Genomic DNA, 17830 nt, shown 5'->3' on the forward strand with positions numbered 1-17830 from the left:
GAGAGATATCACTTTGTATGTTGTCTACCTCACTTGCTTTGGCAATGTTAACACATGTTTCCCATGCCAATAAAGCCCTTGAATTGAATTGAATTGATATTGTACCAAAAGTGCAAACGCTGCCCCCCGGGGCCACAAAATCGAGCGCACCTTTGCTCTGGCGTGTCCTTACGTAGCTGCGTCACTCCTATTTGTTCCTTCCCGGTGCGTGCAAGGCGTCCGCTATCAAACTCACAGAAATCATGGTAAGCGAACCTCTTTGTTCCGTTTATAAACATTTTATTTCAACGACATTATTGTAATCGTTAACTACACTGAGTAAAAACAAAATTATCTTAAACTTGCAGTATCTTGCATAAAAATGGGTTTTGTTCATTTCTTTATATCTGACGGGTGTAACATTGACTGAGGAAGCACATGGGTCCTGGACGCAGCCAACTAGTTAGCTAGCATGCTAAGGTAGCCGGTTAGCTAATAGCGTCATGTGGTAATTTTATGTCGATGGCATTATGTGATCAACAGAAAAATCAAGCCTGATGTAGAAACAATTCATTTTCACCTGAAACTGGATTAACTTTGAATGAACGTAGCAGTAGAAGCGACGTAATTATTATTTGTATTTTATTTATTGCAAACTTGCAACTTGCTAAGGGGTTGAGCTGACGAGCTAAGCTACATTGTCTCCCGTCAGTATCCCTAGATTTGTAGTTCGCTAACTAATTGTTGGGCTTGGCCATCTAACAGTAGCATGACACGACACATTTCAAAGTTTTCATGTTCTTGCACAATGACATAACTAGGAAGGCTACATGGCTAGCTATAGCGTTTGCCAAAACGCAGTTAGTTTGGGCCACAAAGCTTCTAGCGGTTTCTTAGGAGCAGTGGGTGGAGTCATCCACTGGTCCTTGTTACAGCGCCATGCTACCAACCGTCTGCTGTTCATACATACAAGTCCACCTTGACCATGTATGTTCGGCGATGTACAGTTTTGAGTTTGATAATAAAGGCACAATGTTGATATTTTTGTTGTTGATTTGATACAAATGTAAGCATGAGTCTAGACATTTCAATGCATCATTCACATCAACTGTCAAATTATCTCAGCAGCCTTTGGCTTCTTACACATGTTCGTCATTTGACACTACCATGATTATGGATATTTCTTTGACCTAATATATTATCATAGGGATTGTCAAAATATTTTACTTTTTACACAAGCATTCACCAGTTTGCCTTGCGTGGGGTGTGTGACTCTGGCAAGATTGCGTTGTCTGAGATCCTAACCTGTCTTGCAGGCGTCCCTATCCATGGCCCCAGTGAACATCTTCAGGCAAGGAGCCGACGAGGAGAAAGCTGAGACCGCCCGTCTGGTGAGCTGAGTGCTCTGTGATGTTTACTTTGTGTTATGTTAGTGTATTATCCCCCTTTATATTATTCTACATTAATAGCTGCTTTTCTACTGTACCGTTCATTTATAACAATGTTTTGTAGTGTTGTCATGACACCAACATTTTACTTAAGGTACCAGGCCAAGTATCGCGATACCACAGGGGAAACATTTCAGTGTCCTAATGTCCTGTTTGTCGCTTCCCCCCCGACTCTTGTTCCCATATTCTAAACATCGTTCTCTCAACCGCTAACACGCACACCGTCCCATCAGCCGCTAGCGCGCACACCGTCCCCTCAACCGCTAGCGCGCACACCGTCCCCTCAACCGCTAGCGCGCACACCGCCCCCTCAACCGCTAGCGCGCACACGTTCTCTCAACCGCTAACACGCACATCGTTCTCTCAACCGCTAACGCGCACGCCGTCCCATCAGCCGCTAGCGCGCACATCGTCCTCTCAACCGCTAGCGCGCACATCGTCCTCTCAACCGCTAACGCGCACATCGTTCTCTCAACCGCTAACGCGCACATCGTTCTCTCAACCGCTAACGCGCACATCGTTCTCTCAACCGCTAACGCGCACATCGTCCTCTCAACCGCTAACGCGCACATCGTCCTCTCAACCGCTAACGCGCACATCGTCCTCTCAACCGCTAACGCGCACATCGTCCTCTCAACCGCTAACGCGCACATCGTCCTCTCAACCGCTAACGCGCACATCGTCCTCTCACCCGCTAACGCGCACATCGTCCTCTCAACCGCTAACGCGCACATCGTCCTCTCACCCGCTAACGCGCACATCGTCCTCTCAGCCGCTAACGCGCACATCGTCCTCTCAGCCGCTAACGCGCACATCGTCCTCTCAGCCGCTAACGCGCACATCGTCCTCTCAGCCGCTAACGCGCACATCGTCCTCTCAGCCGCTAACGCGCACATCGTCCTCTCAGCCGCTAACGCGCACATCGTCCTCTCAGCCGCTAACGCGCACATCGTCCTCTCAGCCGCTAACGCGCACATCGTCCTCTCAACCGCTAACGCGCACATCGTCCTCTCACCCGCTAACGCGCACATCGTCCTCTCACCCGCTAACGCGCACATCGTCCTCTCACCCGCCAACACGCACATCGTCCTCTCAACCGCCAACACGCACATCGTCCTCTCAACCGCCAACACGCACATCGTCCTCTCAACCGCCAACACGCATAGGTGAGTGATGGCTGGAAGAGGATGCAGCTGACAGACTGCAGCTCCCACACCTGATATGTGCATGAAAGTCAAGTGGACATTATTGAACCAGCCCATACAAGAGACTAGTGGTTGGTTTAAAAATAAAATACAAACCAGACTTTATTAACATAACAGCTGCCAGTTGTAGGGCTGAAACGTGGTAGGATCCTATGAAACGGTACTACGGTATTCAGGTATTCTGAAATGTGGTAGGATCATATGAAACGGTACTACGGTATTCAGGTATTCTGAAATGTGGTAGGATCATATGAAACGGTACTACGGTATTCAGGTATTCTGAAATGTGGTAGGATCATATGAAACGGTAGTACGCTATTCAGGTATTCTGAAATGTGGTAGGATCATATGAAACGGTACTACGCTATTCAGGTATTCTGAAATGTGGTAGGATCATATGAAACGGTACTACGCTATTCAGGTATTCTGAAATGTGGTAGGATCATATGAAACGGGACTACGCTATTCAGGTATTCTGAAATGTGGTAGGATCATATGAAACGGTACTACGGTATTCAGGTATTCTGAAATGTGGTAGGATCATATGAAACGGTACTACGCTATTCAGGTATTCTGAAATGTGGTAGGATCATATGAAACGGTACTACGCTATTCAGGTATTCTGAAATGTGGTAGGATCATATGAAACGGGACTACGCTATTCAGGTATTCTGAAATGTGGTAGGATCATATGAAACGGGACTACGCTATTCAGGTATTCTGAAATGTGGTAGGATCATATGAAACGGGACTACGCTATTCAGGTATTCTGAAATGTGGTAGGATCATATGAAACGGGACTACGCTATTCAGGTATTCTGAAATGTGGTAGGATCATATGAAACGGGACTACGCTATTCAGTTATTCTGAAATGTGGTAGGATCGTATGAAACGGGACTACGCTATTCAGGTATTCTGAAATGTGGTAGGATCATATGAAACGGGACTACGGTATTCAGGTATTCTGAAATGTGGTAGGATCATATGAAACGGTACTACGCTATTCAGGTATTCTGAAATGTGGTAGGATCATATGAAACGGTACTACGCTATTCAGGTATTCTGAAATGTGGTAGGATCATATGAAACGGTACTACGCTATTCAGGTATTCTGAAATGTTGGTATCATAAAACATTTTGGTACTGTGGTATTACCGGTATATCGTGCTACACTAATGTTTTGGTACTGTGGTATTACCGGTATATCGTGCTACACTAATGTTTTGGTACTGTGGTATTACCGGTATATCGTGCTACACTAATGTTTTGGTACTGTGGTATTACCGGTATATCGTGCTACACTAATGTTTTGGTACTGTGGTATTACCGGTATATCGTGCTACACTAATGTTTTGGTGCTGTGGTATTACCGGTATATCGTGCTACACTAATGTTTTGGTACTGTGGTATTACCGGTATATCGTGCTACACTAATGTTTTGGTACTGTGGTATTACCGGTATATCGTGCTACACTAATGTTTTGGGTTTCCTCCAGTCGTCCTTCATCGGTGCCATCGCCATTGGAGATCTGGTGAAGAGTACCTTGGGACCAAAAGGAATGGTATGCATCACTCAGCAAGTCTGTCACTGACATCAATTAATTATTAATACCAAATTACCAATTATGAACAATTATACAAAAAAAATCCCTGCGTGCATAGCATGACTTGATAAACTCAACTAGACCAAATGTATAGTTTGCATGGCTCAAACTCACATTGAGTGTCTGTCCCCAAAGCCAACGCCGCCTTTCCTTCCAGTTCTCTGCTGCCAATGACTGGAACGAATTGCAAAAGTCATCAAGCTGGAGACTTCTATCTCCCTCACTAACTTTAAGCATCAGCTGTCAGAGCAGCTTACCGATCACTGCACCTGTACACAGCCCATCTGTAAATAGCCCACCCAACTACCTCATCCCCAAATTGTTATTTATTTTTGCTCTTTTACACCCCAGTATCTCTACTTGCACATCATCATCTGCCCATCTATCACTCCAGTGTTAATGCTAAATTGTATTTTGTATTATGGCCTATTTATTGCCTTACCTCCAATCTTACTACATTTGCACACACTGTACATAGATGTTTGTATGGTGTTATTGACTGTACGTTTGTTTATGTGTAACTCTGTGTTGTTTTTGTTTCACTGCGTTGCTTTATCTTGGCCAGGTTGACAGTTGTAAATGAGAACTTGTTCTCAACTGGCCCACCTGGTTAAATAAAAATATATATAAATAACAACCTTGCAGGACAAGATCCTTATCGGAGGTGGCAGGGAGGGAAGTGTTACAGTCACCAATGATGGGGCCACCATCCTCAAAGCCATTGGAGTGGACAACCCCGCTGCCAAAGTGTTGGTTGGTGAGTTTTGATGTTCACCAGTGTTAGCAGTTGATGTAACTCTTCAATAACACGGACCCCAAAGCAAATCAGAGGAGAAAAGGATTTATTCAAAGAGGAATTGTTCATTCTCCCCTGTCCTCAGTGATTCTCTCTTGTGATTCTCCCCACAGAACAAGGGGACAGGGTGTACTTTATAACCCAGCACTAGCCTGTGGTTGAGGAATTATAATTCCCTGAAATGAAACTGGGCCCATGGCTAAATAACAAGTATCCTATTTCAGGTTCAATGTATAAACAATTTGGATCAATGAGAACTTGCCATGTAGCTATGAGTCCCGGACTGAAATTCCTTCCATGTCTCTGATCCATTGATCGTTAATCCCCTATTACATAAAAAAACACAATTTCCATTGATCGTTAATCCCCTTATTATATAAAAAACACTACTTCCATTGATCATTATTACTTTGACTTTTTGTCCTCTTGACCAACCTCTCTGGTTGCTGAATGTTGTGTTCACCAGTTGAACTATGTAGTTGTCGGGAGATAAGAAAGGCCTGCACCCGGTATAATGCTGCTCCCCAAGGCAGTGGCCCTCTGCTATGCTGTCTTTCTGGACACTGTTGTTGTCCTCTCTGATCCTTTACTCCTCCTGTCTTCTAGACATGTCCTAGACCCTCTCTGATCCTTTAGTCCTCCTGTCTTCCAGACATGTCCTAGACCCTCTCTGATCCTATAGTCCTCCTGTCTTCCAGACATGTCCTAGACCCTCTCTGATCCTTTAGTCCTCCTGTCTTCTAGACATGTCCTAGACCCTCTCTGATCCTTTAGTCCTCCTGTCTTCCAGACATGTCCTAGACCCTCTCTGATCCTTTAGTCCTCCTGTCTTCCAGACATGTCCTAGACCCTCTCTGATCCTTTAGTCCTCCTGTCTTCCAGACATGTCCTAGACCCTCTCTGATCCTTTAGTCCTCCTGTCTTCCAGACATGTCCTAGACCCTCTCTGATCTTCCAGTCCTCCTGTCTTCCAGACATGTCCTAGACCCTCTCTGATCTTCTGTCTTCCAGACATGTCCTAGACCCTCTCTGATCCTTTACACCTTCTGTCTTCCAGACATGTCCAAGACCCAGGATGATGAGGTTGGAGATGGCACCACCTCTGTCACGGTATTGGCTGCTGAACTGCTCAGGGTAAGAGTGGATGATTTACTTAACAACCCTTAATCACCCTCTTCAGCACATCTAGCTAATACTGTATTTCACATCGCAGTCTGTTGTGAAGAGATTAACTCCTGGGAGTAAAACCATTATCAACACCAGCTGTAGTGGGTTGTCTTGGTAATACTTCCTTAAGTTATCAACGATCCAATAACAAATGCTTGTTTGTTTTTTTGTTTCCCGTTGCAAAATGTTTTTTTCTACGGTGTTCCCAAATGAACACAACCCTGGTGTCTTGTCTTTTAGGAAGCTGAGCTCCTCATCGCCAAGAAGATCCACCCTCAGATTATAATCTCTGGCTGGAGGAAGGCCACCCAGGCAGCCCGCCAGGCTCTGAAGGAGGCTGCTGTGGATCATGGGTAGGCCTTCAATGATGAAGCATTTCTAGATGTCAGGTTTAACTGCTAGGTCTCTATCACACAACTCGGCTAATGTCATGAGATGTTATGTTTTTAATAGGCTCTTACATAGATGAGTAATCACCCATCAAAAACCATAAAGAAAGACTACACACATTGCTAAGCTGTGAAAAATACCATCCTACCCCCCTCCTGTTTATTCTTTCCCCCCCCCCCCTCTTGTTTATTCTCCCCTCCCCCCTCTTGTTTATTCTCCCCTCCTCCCTCCTGTTTATTCTCCCCTCCTCCCTCCTGTTTATTCTCCCCTCCTCCCTCCTGTTTATTCTCCCCCCCTCCTCCCTCCTGTTTATTCTCCCCCCCCCCTCCCTCCTGTTTATTCTCCCCCTCAGTAACGACCAGGTGAAGTTCCAGGAGGACCTCCTGAACATCTCCCGCACCACCCTGTCGTCCAAGCTGCTGACCCACCACAAGGACCACTTTGCCAAGCTGGCTGTGGAGGCCGTGCTCCGGCTGAAGAGCTCCGGTAACCTGGAGGCCATCCACGTCATCAAGAAGCTCGGCGGCAGCCTCATCGACTCCTACCTGGACGAAGGTGAGACCACTGGGGAGGCTGATGCATAGTCTCTGTCTCTGACAGAAAACGGCAGTTGGTCTCATCTGGGTCATGTTCATTAGGGTACCAAACGGAAGTAAAACTGACTGAAACGGGGGGGGATTACCTGAAGATGACCAATAAGAAACGTAGTCGGGGGGGGGGGGGGGGGTTCACGTTGCTAAACCTTTGCTACGGTGTGACCTAATGAATAGGTCTAAAGAGCTCTAGTCTGACCCAGAGGTGTGTGTGTGTGTGTAGGGGCTCTGGGAGGATTGAGAAGGTGTAGCAGCGTCACACTGTGCTGTTATTACTGGTTAATAACCTCCTACATGAAAATCAGGTCGACGCAGCAAACTGGCTTCATGACACCTTCATTACAGCCAATGTTGCGTCTGTGCACAAAACTAGTGGTGTGTGTGTGTGATATATATATATATATACACACTGCTCAAAAAAATTAAGGGAACACTAAAATAACACATCCTAGATCTGAATGAATGAAATGTTCTTATTAAATACAGAAGTGTGATTGACTTGGAGTTACATTGTGTTTAAGTGTTCCCTTTATTTTTTTGAGCAGTGTGTATATATGTATATATGTGTGTGTGTGTGTGTGAACATTAATTATAATAAACCACTCTTTAGTTTGTTCTAACATCTACTCTGTGTTGTGTTTTAATGTAGCTTCATGTGTTGGTTGTCTCGGTAGGCTTTCTGCTGGACAAGAAGATTGGTGTGAACCAGCCCAAGAGGCTCGAGAACGTCAACATCCTCATCTCCAACACTGGCATGGACACCGATAAGATCAAGGTTTTACCTTTTTATATCCTCTCAGGGTTACAGACCATCAATTCTTTATCAATTCAGGAAGTAATCTGTAAACTCCTGTTCCAATTTTCCTCTTTGGAAAAACAAGGAACATGTTTTGTTTTTTCATTCCAGCTGAGTGAATCAGATTTAAATCCGCCCCTGATATTCTTCCCTACTGTCTCCTATTAGCCTCTTAAGAAGTTTTGTAAAATAAATTGTGAAAATTCCCTTTTCCGTTTGTAACCAACCAGCTGTATGGTCTTGTGTCAGATCTTCGGCTCCAGAGTGCGTGTGGACTCCACGGCCAAGGTGGCGGAGATAGAGATGGCTGAGAAAGAGAAGATGAAGGAGAAGGTGGAACGGATCCTCAAGCACGGGATCAACTGCTTCATCAACAGGTACACACACTCCACACACACAACACACACACACACACCCCGCACGCACACACACACACACCACACACACACCGCACACACACCACACACACCCCGCACACACACCACACACACACACACACACACCCAGCACACACCACACACACACACACACCGCACACACACACACACCGCACGCACACACAGCACGCACCACACTCCACACACTCCGCACGCACCACACTCCGCACGCACCACACTCCGCACGCACCACACTCCGCACGCACCACACACAGCACGCACCACACACAGCACGCACGACACACAGCACGCACCACACACAGCGCACACCACACACACAACACACCACACACCCACACACCATACACACGTACTAAGTACAAGTTCACCTATTCATCAAGGGTTTTTCCAGCGTTGTGAGTAATGTAGTAATCAATAACGATTGATCACCAGACAGCTGATCTACAACTACCCAGAGCAGCTGTTTGCTGCGGCAGGTGTCATGGCCATAGAACACGCAGACTTCTCCGGAGTGGAGCGCCTGGCTCTCGTCACGGGGGGAGAGATCACGTCCACCTTCGACCACCCCGAGCTGGTGAAGTTGGGCCACTGCAAGCTGATTGAGGAGGTGATGATCGGCGAGGACACTCTGATCCACTTCTCGGGAGTGGCCATGGGTCAGTGTTGATACAACGGCGGGCTGACTTAGAAAAGGGTTATACTTCTGAGGTTTATAGTAGGATAATGGCTTGATGGTCAGGGATTTATCCTCTTCCAATTTTCTCTGGATTATAAGTCCTGACCATCTTTGCCTCTCCCAGGTGAGGTGTGGTCTGACCCAGAGGTGTGTGTGTGTGTAGGGGCTCTGGGAGGATTGAGAAGGTGTAGCAGCATCACACTGTGCTGTTATTACTGGTTAATAACCTCCTACATGAAAATCAGGTCGACGCAGCAAACTGGCTTCATGACACCTTCATTACAGCCAATGTTGCGTCTGTGCACAAAACTAGTGGTGTGTGTGTAATATATATATACACACTGCTCAAAAAAATAAAGGGAACACTAAAATAACACATCCTAGATCTGAATGAATGAAATATTCTTATTAAATACAGAAGTGTGATTGAGTGGCCATGGGTCAGTGTTGATACAACGGCGGGCTGACTTAGAAAAGGGTTATACTTCTGAGGTTTATAGTAGGATAATGGCTTGATGGTCAGGAATTTATCCTCTTCTCTGGATTGTAAGTCCTGACCATCTTTTCCTCTCCCAGGTGAGGCGTGTACCGTGGTGCTTCGTGGAGCCACACAGCAGATCCTGGATGAGGCCGAGAGGTCTCTCCATGATGCCCTGTGTGTCCTGGCTCAGACCGTCAAGGAGACACGTACCGTCTACGGAGGAGGTGAGGTCTATACACACACACACTGCCCATCTACATGGATACTGTGGGGAAATAACAGGCTGAAAGTCCAACAACAAGTTCAACACGACCCCCCCCCCCTACTCTCTGATCTGAACCCAGTGTGAGACTCACCATTCTGCTGTCCCTCCAGGCTGCTCTGAGATGCTGATGGCCAAGGTGGTGACAGACCTGGCTCTCAGGACACCGGGTAAAGAGGCTGTGGCCATGGAGTCCTTCGCCAAAGCTCTTCGGATGCTGCCCACCATCATCGCAGACAACGCCGGCTACGACAGTGCCGATCTGGTGGCCCAGCTGAGAGCTGCTCACCAGGAGGGGAAAACCACCATGGGTCTGAGTGAGTACCGTCTCAGGACACCTCCGCTCTCTCCTAGATGTTTCAAACCGGGCTTTTGGCATGTGCCTCATTCTCCTTCCTTTTGACCTGTGACCTTTTTTATTTTTTTCTTGTAGTCATTTTATTTGAACGAGGCCAGATGAATTAAAACCGATTGAATATGTGAGTCCGATTCATCACACATCACACTTAGGCTCATGTCCTGTCGTCGTGTGTGTGTGTCTCTTACCGGGTCCCTCAGATATGAACCAGGGTACCATCGGTGACATGTCAGAGATGGGGGTGACGGAGAGCTTCCAGGTCAAGAGGCAGGTTCTGCTGTCTGCTGCCGAGGCTGCAGAGATGATCCTCCGCGTCGACAACATCATCAAGGCTGCGCCCAGGTGAGGACCAACACCTGACACACGCACACACACACACCCTGCAGCTCTCTTTTCAGGTCCAGATATCCCAGAAATCCTTGCTGTAGGTGCAGTCAAATGCCTGACTTAAACCTCCATTCTTGACATGCACGCTGTCTCCCTGTTCTCCTGTCTGTTATGGAGGGATAAGGGGTCCAGTGTCTTCCACTGTCTCCCTGTTCTCCTGTCTGTTATGGAGGGATAACGGGTCCAGTGTCTTCCACTGTCTCCCTGTTCTCCTGTCTGTTATGGAGGGATAACGGGTCCAGTGTCTTCCACTGTCTCCCTGTTCTCCTGTCTGTTATGGAGGGATAACGGGTCCAGTGTCTTCCACTGTCTCCCTGTTCTCCTGTCTGTTATGGAGGGATAACGGGTCCAGTGTCTTCCACTGTCTCCCTGTTCTCCTGTCTGTTATGGAGGGATAACGGGTCCAGTGTCTTCCACTGTCTCCCTGTTCTCCTGTCTGTTATGGAGGGATAACGGGTCCAGTGTCTTCCACTGTCTCCCTGTTCTCCTGTCTGTTATGGAGGGATAACGGGTCCAGTGTCTTCCACTGTCTCCCTGTTCTCCTGTCTGTTATGAAGGGATAAGGGGTCCAGTGTCTTCCACTGTCTCCCTGTTCTCCTGTCTGTTATGGAGGGATAACGGGTCCAGTGTCTTCCACTGTCTCCCTGTTCTCCTGTCTGTTATGGAGGGATAACGGGTTCATTCTGATTGGTCAAGTCTACAGATGGCAGTCTACCACATGACTAGAGTCGAGAATCCTTGTTTTCCCAAACGGCTTTGCAGTAGACAGTCAAAAACATGTTTTGCAAGTGCAGTTGTTCTCATTTCGTAAGTTGATCATTTGCTTACTGCTCTGAAATGGTGAGTAGGTTGTTTTCCTTCCTGTAAAACATAGTAATTCTCCTTTTTACTGATTCCTCCCTCTTTCCCCTTACAGGAAGCGAGTACCAGACCATCACCCCTGTTAATACCACCAGGAGGAAGAGGAGGGGGGGGGGTGAGGAAGAGGAGTTGCTGGTAGGGGAAGGGGAACAGAAAAGCCTGTATTTATGATACTCCTGTCCAAGGCTGTGTACCATACGTCACTTTGAAATAAAAAACCCTGATGTGTTCTGTACCGTTGTCCCAAAATCAAAGCTTCAGTCTCTTTTGGTTAGTCTAAATGCTCCGTTTAGTCTGTCTGGGTGTAACACTGTGTTACGAACCACTGCAGAGGCTAGACTGTCAACGCTCTTGATATCTCATGCAGATGGCTAGAATGTCAGTGCTCTTGATATCTCGTGCAGATGGCTAGACTGTCAACGCTCTTGATATCTCATGCAGATGGCTAGACAGTCAACGCTCTTGATATCTCATGCAGAGGCTAGACTGTCAACGCTCTTGATATCTCATGCAGAGGCTAGACTGTCAACGCTCTTGATATCTCGTGCAGAGGCTAGACTGTCAACGCTCTTGATATCTCATGCAGATGGCTAGACTGTCAACGCTCTTGATATCTCGTGCAGAGGCTAGACTGTCAACGCTCTTGATATCTCGTGCAGAGGCTAGACTGTCAACGCTCTTGATATCTCATGCAGATGGCTAGACTGTCAACGCTCTTGATATCTCGTGCAGATGGCTAGACTGTCAGTGCTCTTGATATCTCATGCAGATGGCTGTATGGACATGTTTGTTTACTGAAATGATAATAAATAAAAACTCACTCTGAATCCATGTCTGTGGAGTGTTTTATTTTTTTATTTTTTATTTTACCTTTATTTAACCAGGTAGGCAAGTTGAGAACAAGTTCTCATTTACAATTGCGACCTGGCCAAGATAAAGCAAAGCAGTTCGACAGATAAAACGACACAGAGTTACACATGGAGCAAAAACAAACATACAGTCAACAATGCATCATAAACAAGTCTATATACAATGTGAGCAAATGAGGTGAGAAGGGAGGCAAAGGCAAAAAAAGGCCATGATGGCAAAGCAAATACAGCATAGCAAGTAAAACACTGGAATGGTAGTTCTGCAATGGAAGAATGTGCAAAGTAGAAACAAAAAAACAATGGGGTGCAAAGGAGCAAAACAAATAAACAAATAAAAATTAAATACAGTTGGGAAAGAGGTAGTTGTTTGGGCTAAATTTTAGGTGGGCTATGTACAGGTGCAGTAATCTGTGAGCTGCTCTGACAGTTGGTGCTTAAAGCTAGTGAGGGAGATAAGTGTTTCCAGTTTCAGAGATTTTTGTAGTTCGTTCCAGTCATTGGCAGCAGAGAACTGGAAGGAGAGGCGGCCAAAGAAAGAATTGGTCTTGGGGGTGACTAGAGAGATATACCTGCTGGAGCGTGTGCTACAGGTGGGAGATGCTATGGTGACCAGCGAGCTGAGATAAGGGGGGACTTTACCTAGCAGGGTCTTGTAGATGACATGGAGCCAGTGGGTTTGGCGACGAGTATGAAGCGAGGGCCAGCCAACGAGAGCGTACAGGTCGCAATGGTGGGTAGTATATGGGGCTTTGGTGATAAAACGGATTGCACTGTGATAGACTGCATCCAATTTGTTGAGTAGGGTATTGGAGGCTATTTTGTAAATGACATCGCCAAAGTCGAGGATTGGTAGGATGGTCAGTTTTTTTTTATGCCGTGTGTGTGTGTGTGTAGGGAGGGGCTGGGACTGTAGCAGAGCAACTCGGCCATCTCACTCTGAATCCATGTCTGTGGAGTGTTTTATGCCTTGAGAACCTTAGTTTGAAATGTGTATTTAGACTTATAGATGTACTTAACATTTATATTCAGGATATAGAGGGACTATAAAATATTATTTGTGTTGATGTACTACTATAACATATGAAGAATATTGATGTACTTTTTAAGGATATACAGTTGAAGTTGGATGTTTACATACACCTTTAGCCAAGTACATTTAAACTCAGTCTTTCACAATTCCTGATATTTAATCCTAGTAAAAATTCCCTGTTTTAGGTCAGTTAGGATCACCACTTTATTTTAATAATGTGAAATGTCAGAATAATAGTAGCGAGAATGATATATTTCAGCTTTTATTTCTTTAATCACATTCCCAGTGGGTCAGAAGTTTACATACACTCAATTAGTATTTGGTAGCATTGCCTTTAAATTTAACTTGGGTCAAATGTTTTGGGTAGCCTTCCACAAGCTTCCCACAATAAGTTGGGTGAATTTTGGCCCATTCCTCCTGACAGAGCTGGTGCAACTGAGTCAGGTTTGTAGGCCTCCTTGCTCGCACACGCTTTTTCAGTTCTGCCCACAAATTTTCTATAGGATTGAGGTCAAGGCTTTGTGATGGCGACTCTAGTACCTTGACTTTGTTGTCCTTAAGCCATTTTGCCACAACTTTGGAAGTATGCTTGGGGCCATTGTCCATTTGGAAGACCCATTTGCGACCAAGAGTTAACTTCCTGACTGATGTCTTGAGATGTTGCTTCAGTATATCCACATAATATTCCTACCTCATGACGCCATCTATTTAGTGAAGTGCACCAGTCCCTCCTGCAACAAAGCACCCCCACACCATGACGCTTCCGCCCCCGTGCTTCACAGTTGGCATGGTGTTATTTGGCTTGCAAGCCTCCCCATTCTTCCTCCAAACATAACGATGGTCATTATGGCCAAACTGTTCTATTTGTGTTTCATCAGACCAGAGGACATTTCTCCAAAAAGTACGATCTTTGTCTCCATGTGCAGTTGCAAACCGTAGTCTGTCTTTTTTATGGCGGTTTTGGAGCAGTGGCTTCTTCCTTGCTGAGCGGCATTTCAGGTTATGTCGATATAGGACTTGTTTAACTGTGGATATAAATACTTTTGTACCGGTTTCCTCCAGCATCTTCACAAGGACCTTCGCTGTTGTTCTGGGATTGATTTGTACTTTTCGCACCAAAATACGTTCATCTCTAGGAGACAGAACACGTCTCCTTCCTGTGCGGTATGACGGCTGCGTGGTCCCATGGTGTTTATACTTGCGTACTATTGTTTGTACACATGAACGTGGTACCTTCAGGCATTTGGAAATTGCTCCCAAGGATGAACCAGACTTGTGGAGGTCTACAAATCTTTTTCTAAGGTCCTGGCTGATTTCTTTAGATTTTCCCATGATTTTTAATTTTCTTTTATTCCACCTTTATTTAACCAGGTAGGCTAGTTGAGAACACCTTTATTTAACCAGGTAGGCTAGTTGAGAACACCTTTATTTAACCAGGTAGGCTAGTTGAGAACACCTTTATTTAACCAGGTAGGCTAGTTGAGAACAAGTTCTCATTTACAACTGCGACCTGGCCAAGATAAAGCATAGCAGTGTGAACAGACAACACATGTCAAGTGGTTGAAAAACAAGTTTTAATGACTCCAACCTAAGTGTATGTAAACTTCTGACTTCAACTGTAGATGTACTTACTAACATATTAATTGTATTGATTGTAATTGTATTGATGACACTAACATATTAAGGATAGATTTTAAAAAAAATATTTAACTAGCTAACTAAAGTCAGTTAAGAACTAACTATTATTTACAATGGCGGCCAAACCTGGACGACGCTGGGTCAATTGTGCGCCGCCCTATGGGGACTCCCTATCACGGCCAGATGTGATACAGCCTGGATTCCAACCAGGGCCTGTAGTGTTCACCTCTAGCACTGAGATGCAGTGACTTAGACCGCTGCGCCACTCGGAAGCCCAAATGTACTATAAGATATTAAGGATATAGATGTACTATAACATTAAGGATATAGATGTACTATAACATATTAAGGATATAGATGTACTATAACATATTAAGGATATAGATGTACTATAACATTAAGGATATAGATGTACTATAACATATTAAGGATATGTCTCAGCCTCCAGTATTTATGCTGCAGTAGTTTATGTGTCGGGGGGCTGGGGTCAGTTTGTTATATCTGGAGTACTTCTCCTGTCCTATTCGGTGTCCTGTGTGAATCTAAGTGTGCGTTCTCTAATTCTCTCCTTCTCTCTTTCTTTCTCTCTCTCGGAGGACCTGAGCCCTAGGACCATGCCCCAGGACTACCTGACATGATGACTCCTTGCTGTCCCCAGTCCACCTGGCAATGCTGCTGTTCCAGTTTCAACTGACCTGAGCCCTAGGACCATGCCCCAGGACTACCTGACATGATGACTCCTTGCTGTCCCCAGTCCACCTGGCCATGCTGCTGCTCCAGTTTCAACTTCCACCTGACTGTGCTGCTGCTCCAGTTTCAACTGTTCTGCCTTATTATTATTCGACCATGCTGGTCATTTATGAACATTTGAACATCTTGGCCATGTTCTGTTATAATCTCCACCCGGCACAGCCAGAAGAGGACTGGCCACCCCACATAGCCTGGTTCCTCTCTAGGTTTCTTCCTAGGTATTGGCCTTTCTAGGGAGTTTTTCCTAGCCACCGTGCTTCTACACCTGCATTGCTTGCTGTTTGGGGTTTTAGGCTGGGTTTCTGTACAGCACTTTGAGATATCAGCTGATGTACGAAGGGCTATATAAATAAATTTGATTTGAAAATAAATTTGATTTGATTTGGATATAGATGTACTATAACATATTAAGGATATAGATGTACTATAACATTAAGGATATAGATGTACTATAACATATTAAGGATATAGATGTACTATAACATATTAAGGATATAGATGTACTATAACATTAAGGATATAGATGTACTATAACATATTAAGGATATAGATGTACTATAACATATTAAGGATATAGATGTACTATAACATATTAAGGATATAGATGTACTATAACATATTAAGGATATAGATGTACTATAACATATTAAGGATATAGATGTACTATAACATATTAAGGATATAGATGTACTATAACATATTAAGGATATAGATGTACTATAACATATTAAGGATATAGATGTACTATAACATATTAAGGATATAGATGTACTATAACATATTAAGGATATAGATGTACTATAACATATTAAGGATATAGATGTACTATAACATTAAGGATATAGATGTACTATAACATTAAGGATATAGATGTACTATAATATTAAGGATATAGATGTACTATAACATTAAGGATATAGATGTACTATAACATATTAAGGATATAGATGTACTATAACATTAAGGATATAGATGTACTATAACATATTAAGGATATAGATGTACTATAACATATTAAGGATATAGATGTACTATAACATTAAGGATATAGATGTACTATAACATATTAAGGATATAGATGTACTATAACATATTAAGGATATAGATGTACTATAACATATTAAGGATATAGATGTACTATAACATATTAAGGATATAGATGTACTATAACATATTAAGGATATAGATGTACTATAACATATTAAGGATATAGATGTACTATAACATATTAAGGATATAGATGTACTATAACATATTAAGGATATAGATGTACTATAACATATTAAGGATATAGATGTACTATAACATATTAAGGATATAGATGTACTATAACATATTAAGGATATAGATGTACTATAACATTAAGGATATAGATGTACTATAACATTAAGGATATAGATGTACTATAATATTAAGGATATAGATGTACTATAACATTAAGGATATAGATGTACTATAACATATTAAGGATATAGATGTACTATAACATATTAAGGATATAGATGTACTATAATGTTAAAAATATGACTCTATTTTTAACATAACATCATGACAAGAAGACGATCACGTGTTTAACTTTGACATCTAAATCTGTTCTGTACACATTGTACCCGAGCTGCTTTTGGTTATGGTCTGATTGACTCTTTGATCTCTAGTAAACATGGGTATTTGCCTAACGTGAACACCAATAGCAGGTCTCGGTCACCTCAACCTGAGAGTCTGGTAAACGTATCCGGATAGATGTTTAGACTAATATGGGAGGTGTTTTTTTGTATATTTGGGAATCCAGCAATCTCAAATAGCCAGAATCAAGGAAGTACAATATCCACTTGAAAAAGCATTCAAGAATGCATCAATCAATCCTGGACGTTACACATGCATAACACATAGATCCTCGTAGTTTTACTGTCTCACTGTCATTTCCCCTGGAGAGATACGCTGGGCTGGTCTTACTGGGATCAGAAGTCCATTGGAGAATATCAATTGTGTTTCTCTGACTCCTCACCTCCAAATCCATTGAATGAGAATTCAGAGGAGGCATAAAGAGAGGACGTGAGGAATCAAGGAAATGAGATCCACCCATTTTCACCTCCTACCTTTCCTCTCAGTGTTAAACAGTAGCCAGTCCGTTGTGTCTACAG

General features: G+C 44.0%; 1 protein-coding gene and 2 non-coding genes across 3 annotated transcripts; all 3 read left to right on the forward strand.

Annotated features, from left to right (window-relative positions):
- The first annotated feature begins 98 nt into the window (after positions 1-98).
- LOC109884571 (T-complex protein 1 subunit beta) lies at positions 99-12229 on the forward strand. Its single transcript, XM_031815177.1, has 14 exons — positions 99-245; positions 1296-1370; positions 4130-4195; positions 4883-4994; positions 6091-6167; positions 6441-6553; positions 6943-7145; positions 7858-7958; positions 8229-8356; positions 8810-9033; positions 9630-9758; positions 9910-10113; positions 10355-10496; positions 11458-12229. The coding sequence occupies exons 1-14, from the start codon at positions 243-245 to the stop codon at positions 11486-11488; spliced, it is 1608 nt and encodes a 535-aa protein (XP_031671037.1). The 5' UTR covers positions 99-242; the 3' UTR covers positions 11489-12229.
- Positions 7414-7555, forward strand: LOC116360681 (small nucleolar RNA SNORA47). The gene has a single exon (XR_004207057.1). It is a non-coding gene; the product is annotated as a small nucleolar RNA SNORA47 (small nucleolar RNA).
- On the forward strand, positions 9224-9365 carry LOC116360680 (small nucleolar RNA SNORA47). The gene has a single exon (XR_004207056.1). It is a non-coding gene; the product is annotated as a small nucleolar RNA SNORA47 (small nucleolar RNA).
- Positions 12230-17830: the final 5601 nt, after the last annotated feature.

This window comes from Oncorhynchus kisutch, unplaced genomic scaffold (assembly GCF_002021735.2).
Source record: "Oncorhynchus kisutch isolate 150728-3 unplaced genomic scaffold, Okis_V2 Okis09a-Okis19a_hom, whole genome shotgun sequence".
NCBI classification, from domain to species: Eukaryota; Metazoa; Chordata; class Actinopteri; order Salmoniformes; family Salmonidae; genus Oncorhynchus; species Oncorhynchus kisutch.

Bases quoted from the DNA above. Each gene is read 5' to 3' on its own strand.
- LOC109884571 (XM_031815177.1), top strand. The intron at 4,196-4,882 runs GTATGCATCACT...ACAACCTTGCAG, and splicing joins CCTTGGGACCAAAAGGAATG to GACAAGATCCTTATCGGAGG. The intron at 7,959-8,228 runs GTTTTACCTTTT...GTCTTGTGTCAG, and splicing joins TGGACACCGATAAGATCAAG to ATCTTCGGCTCCAGAGTGCG.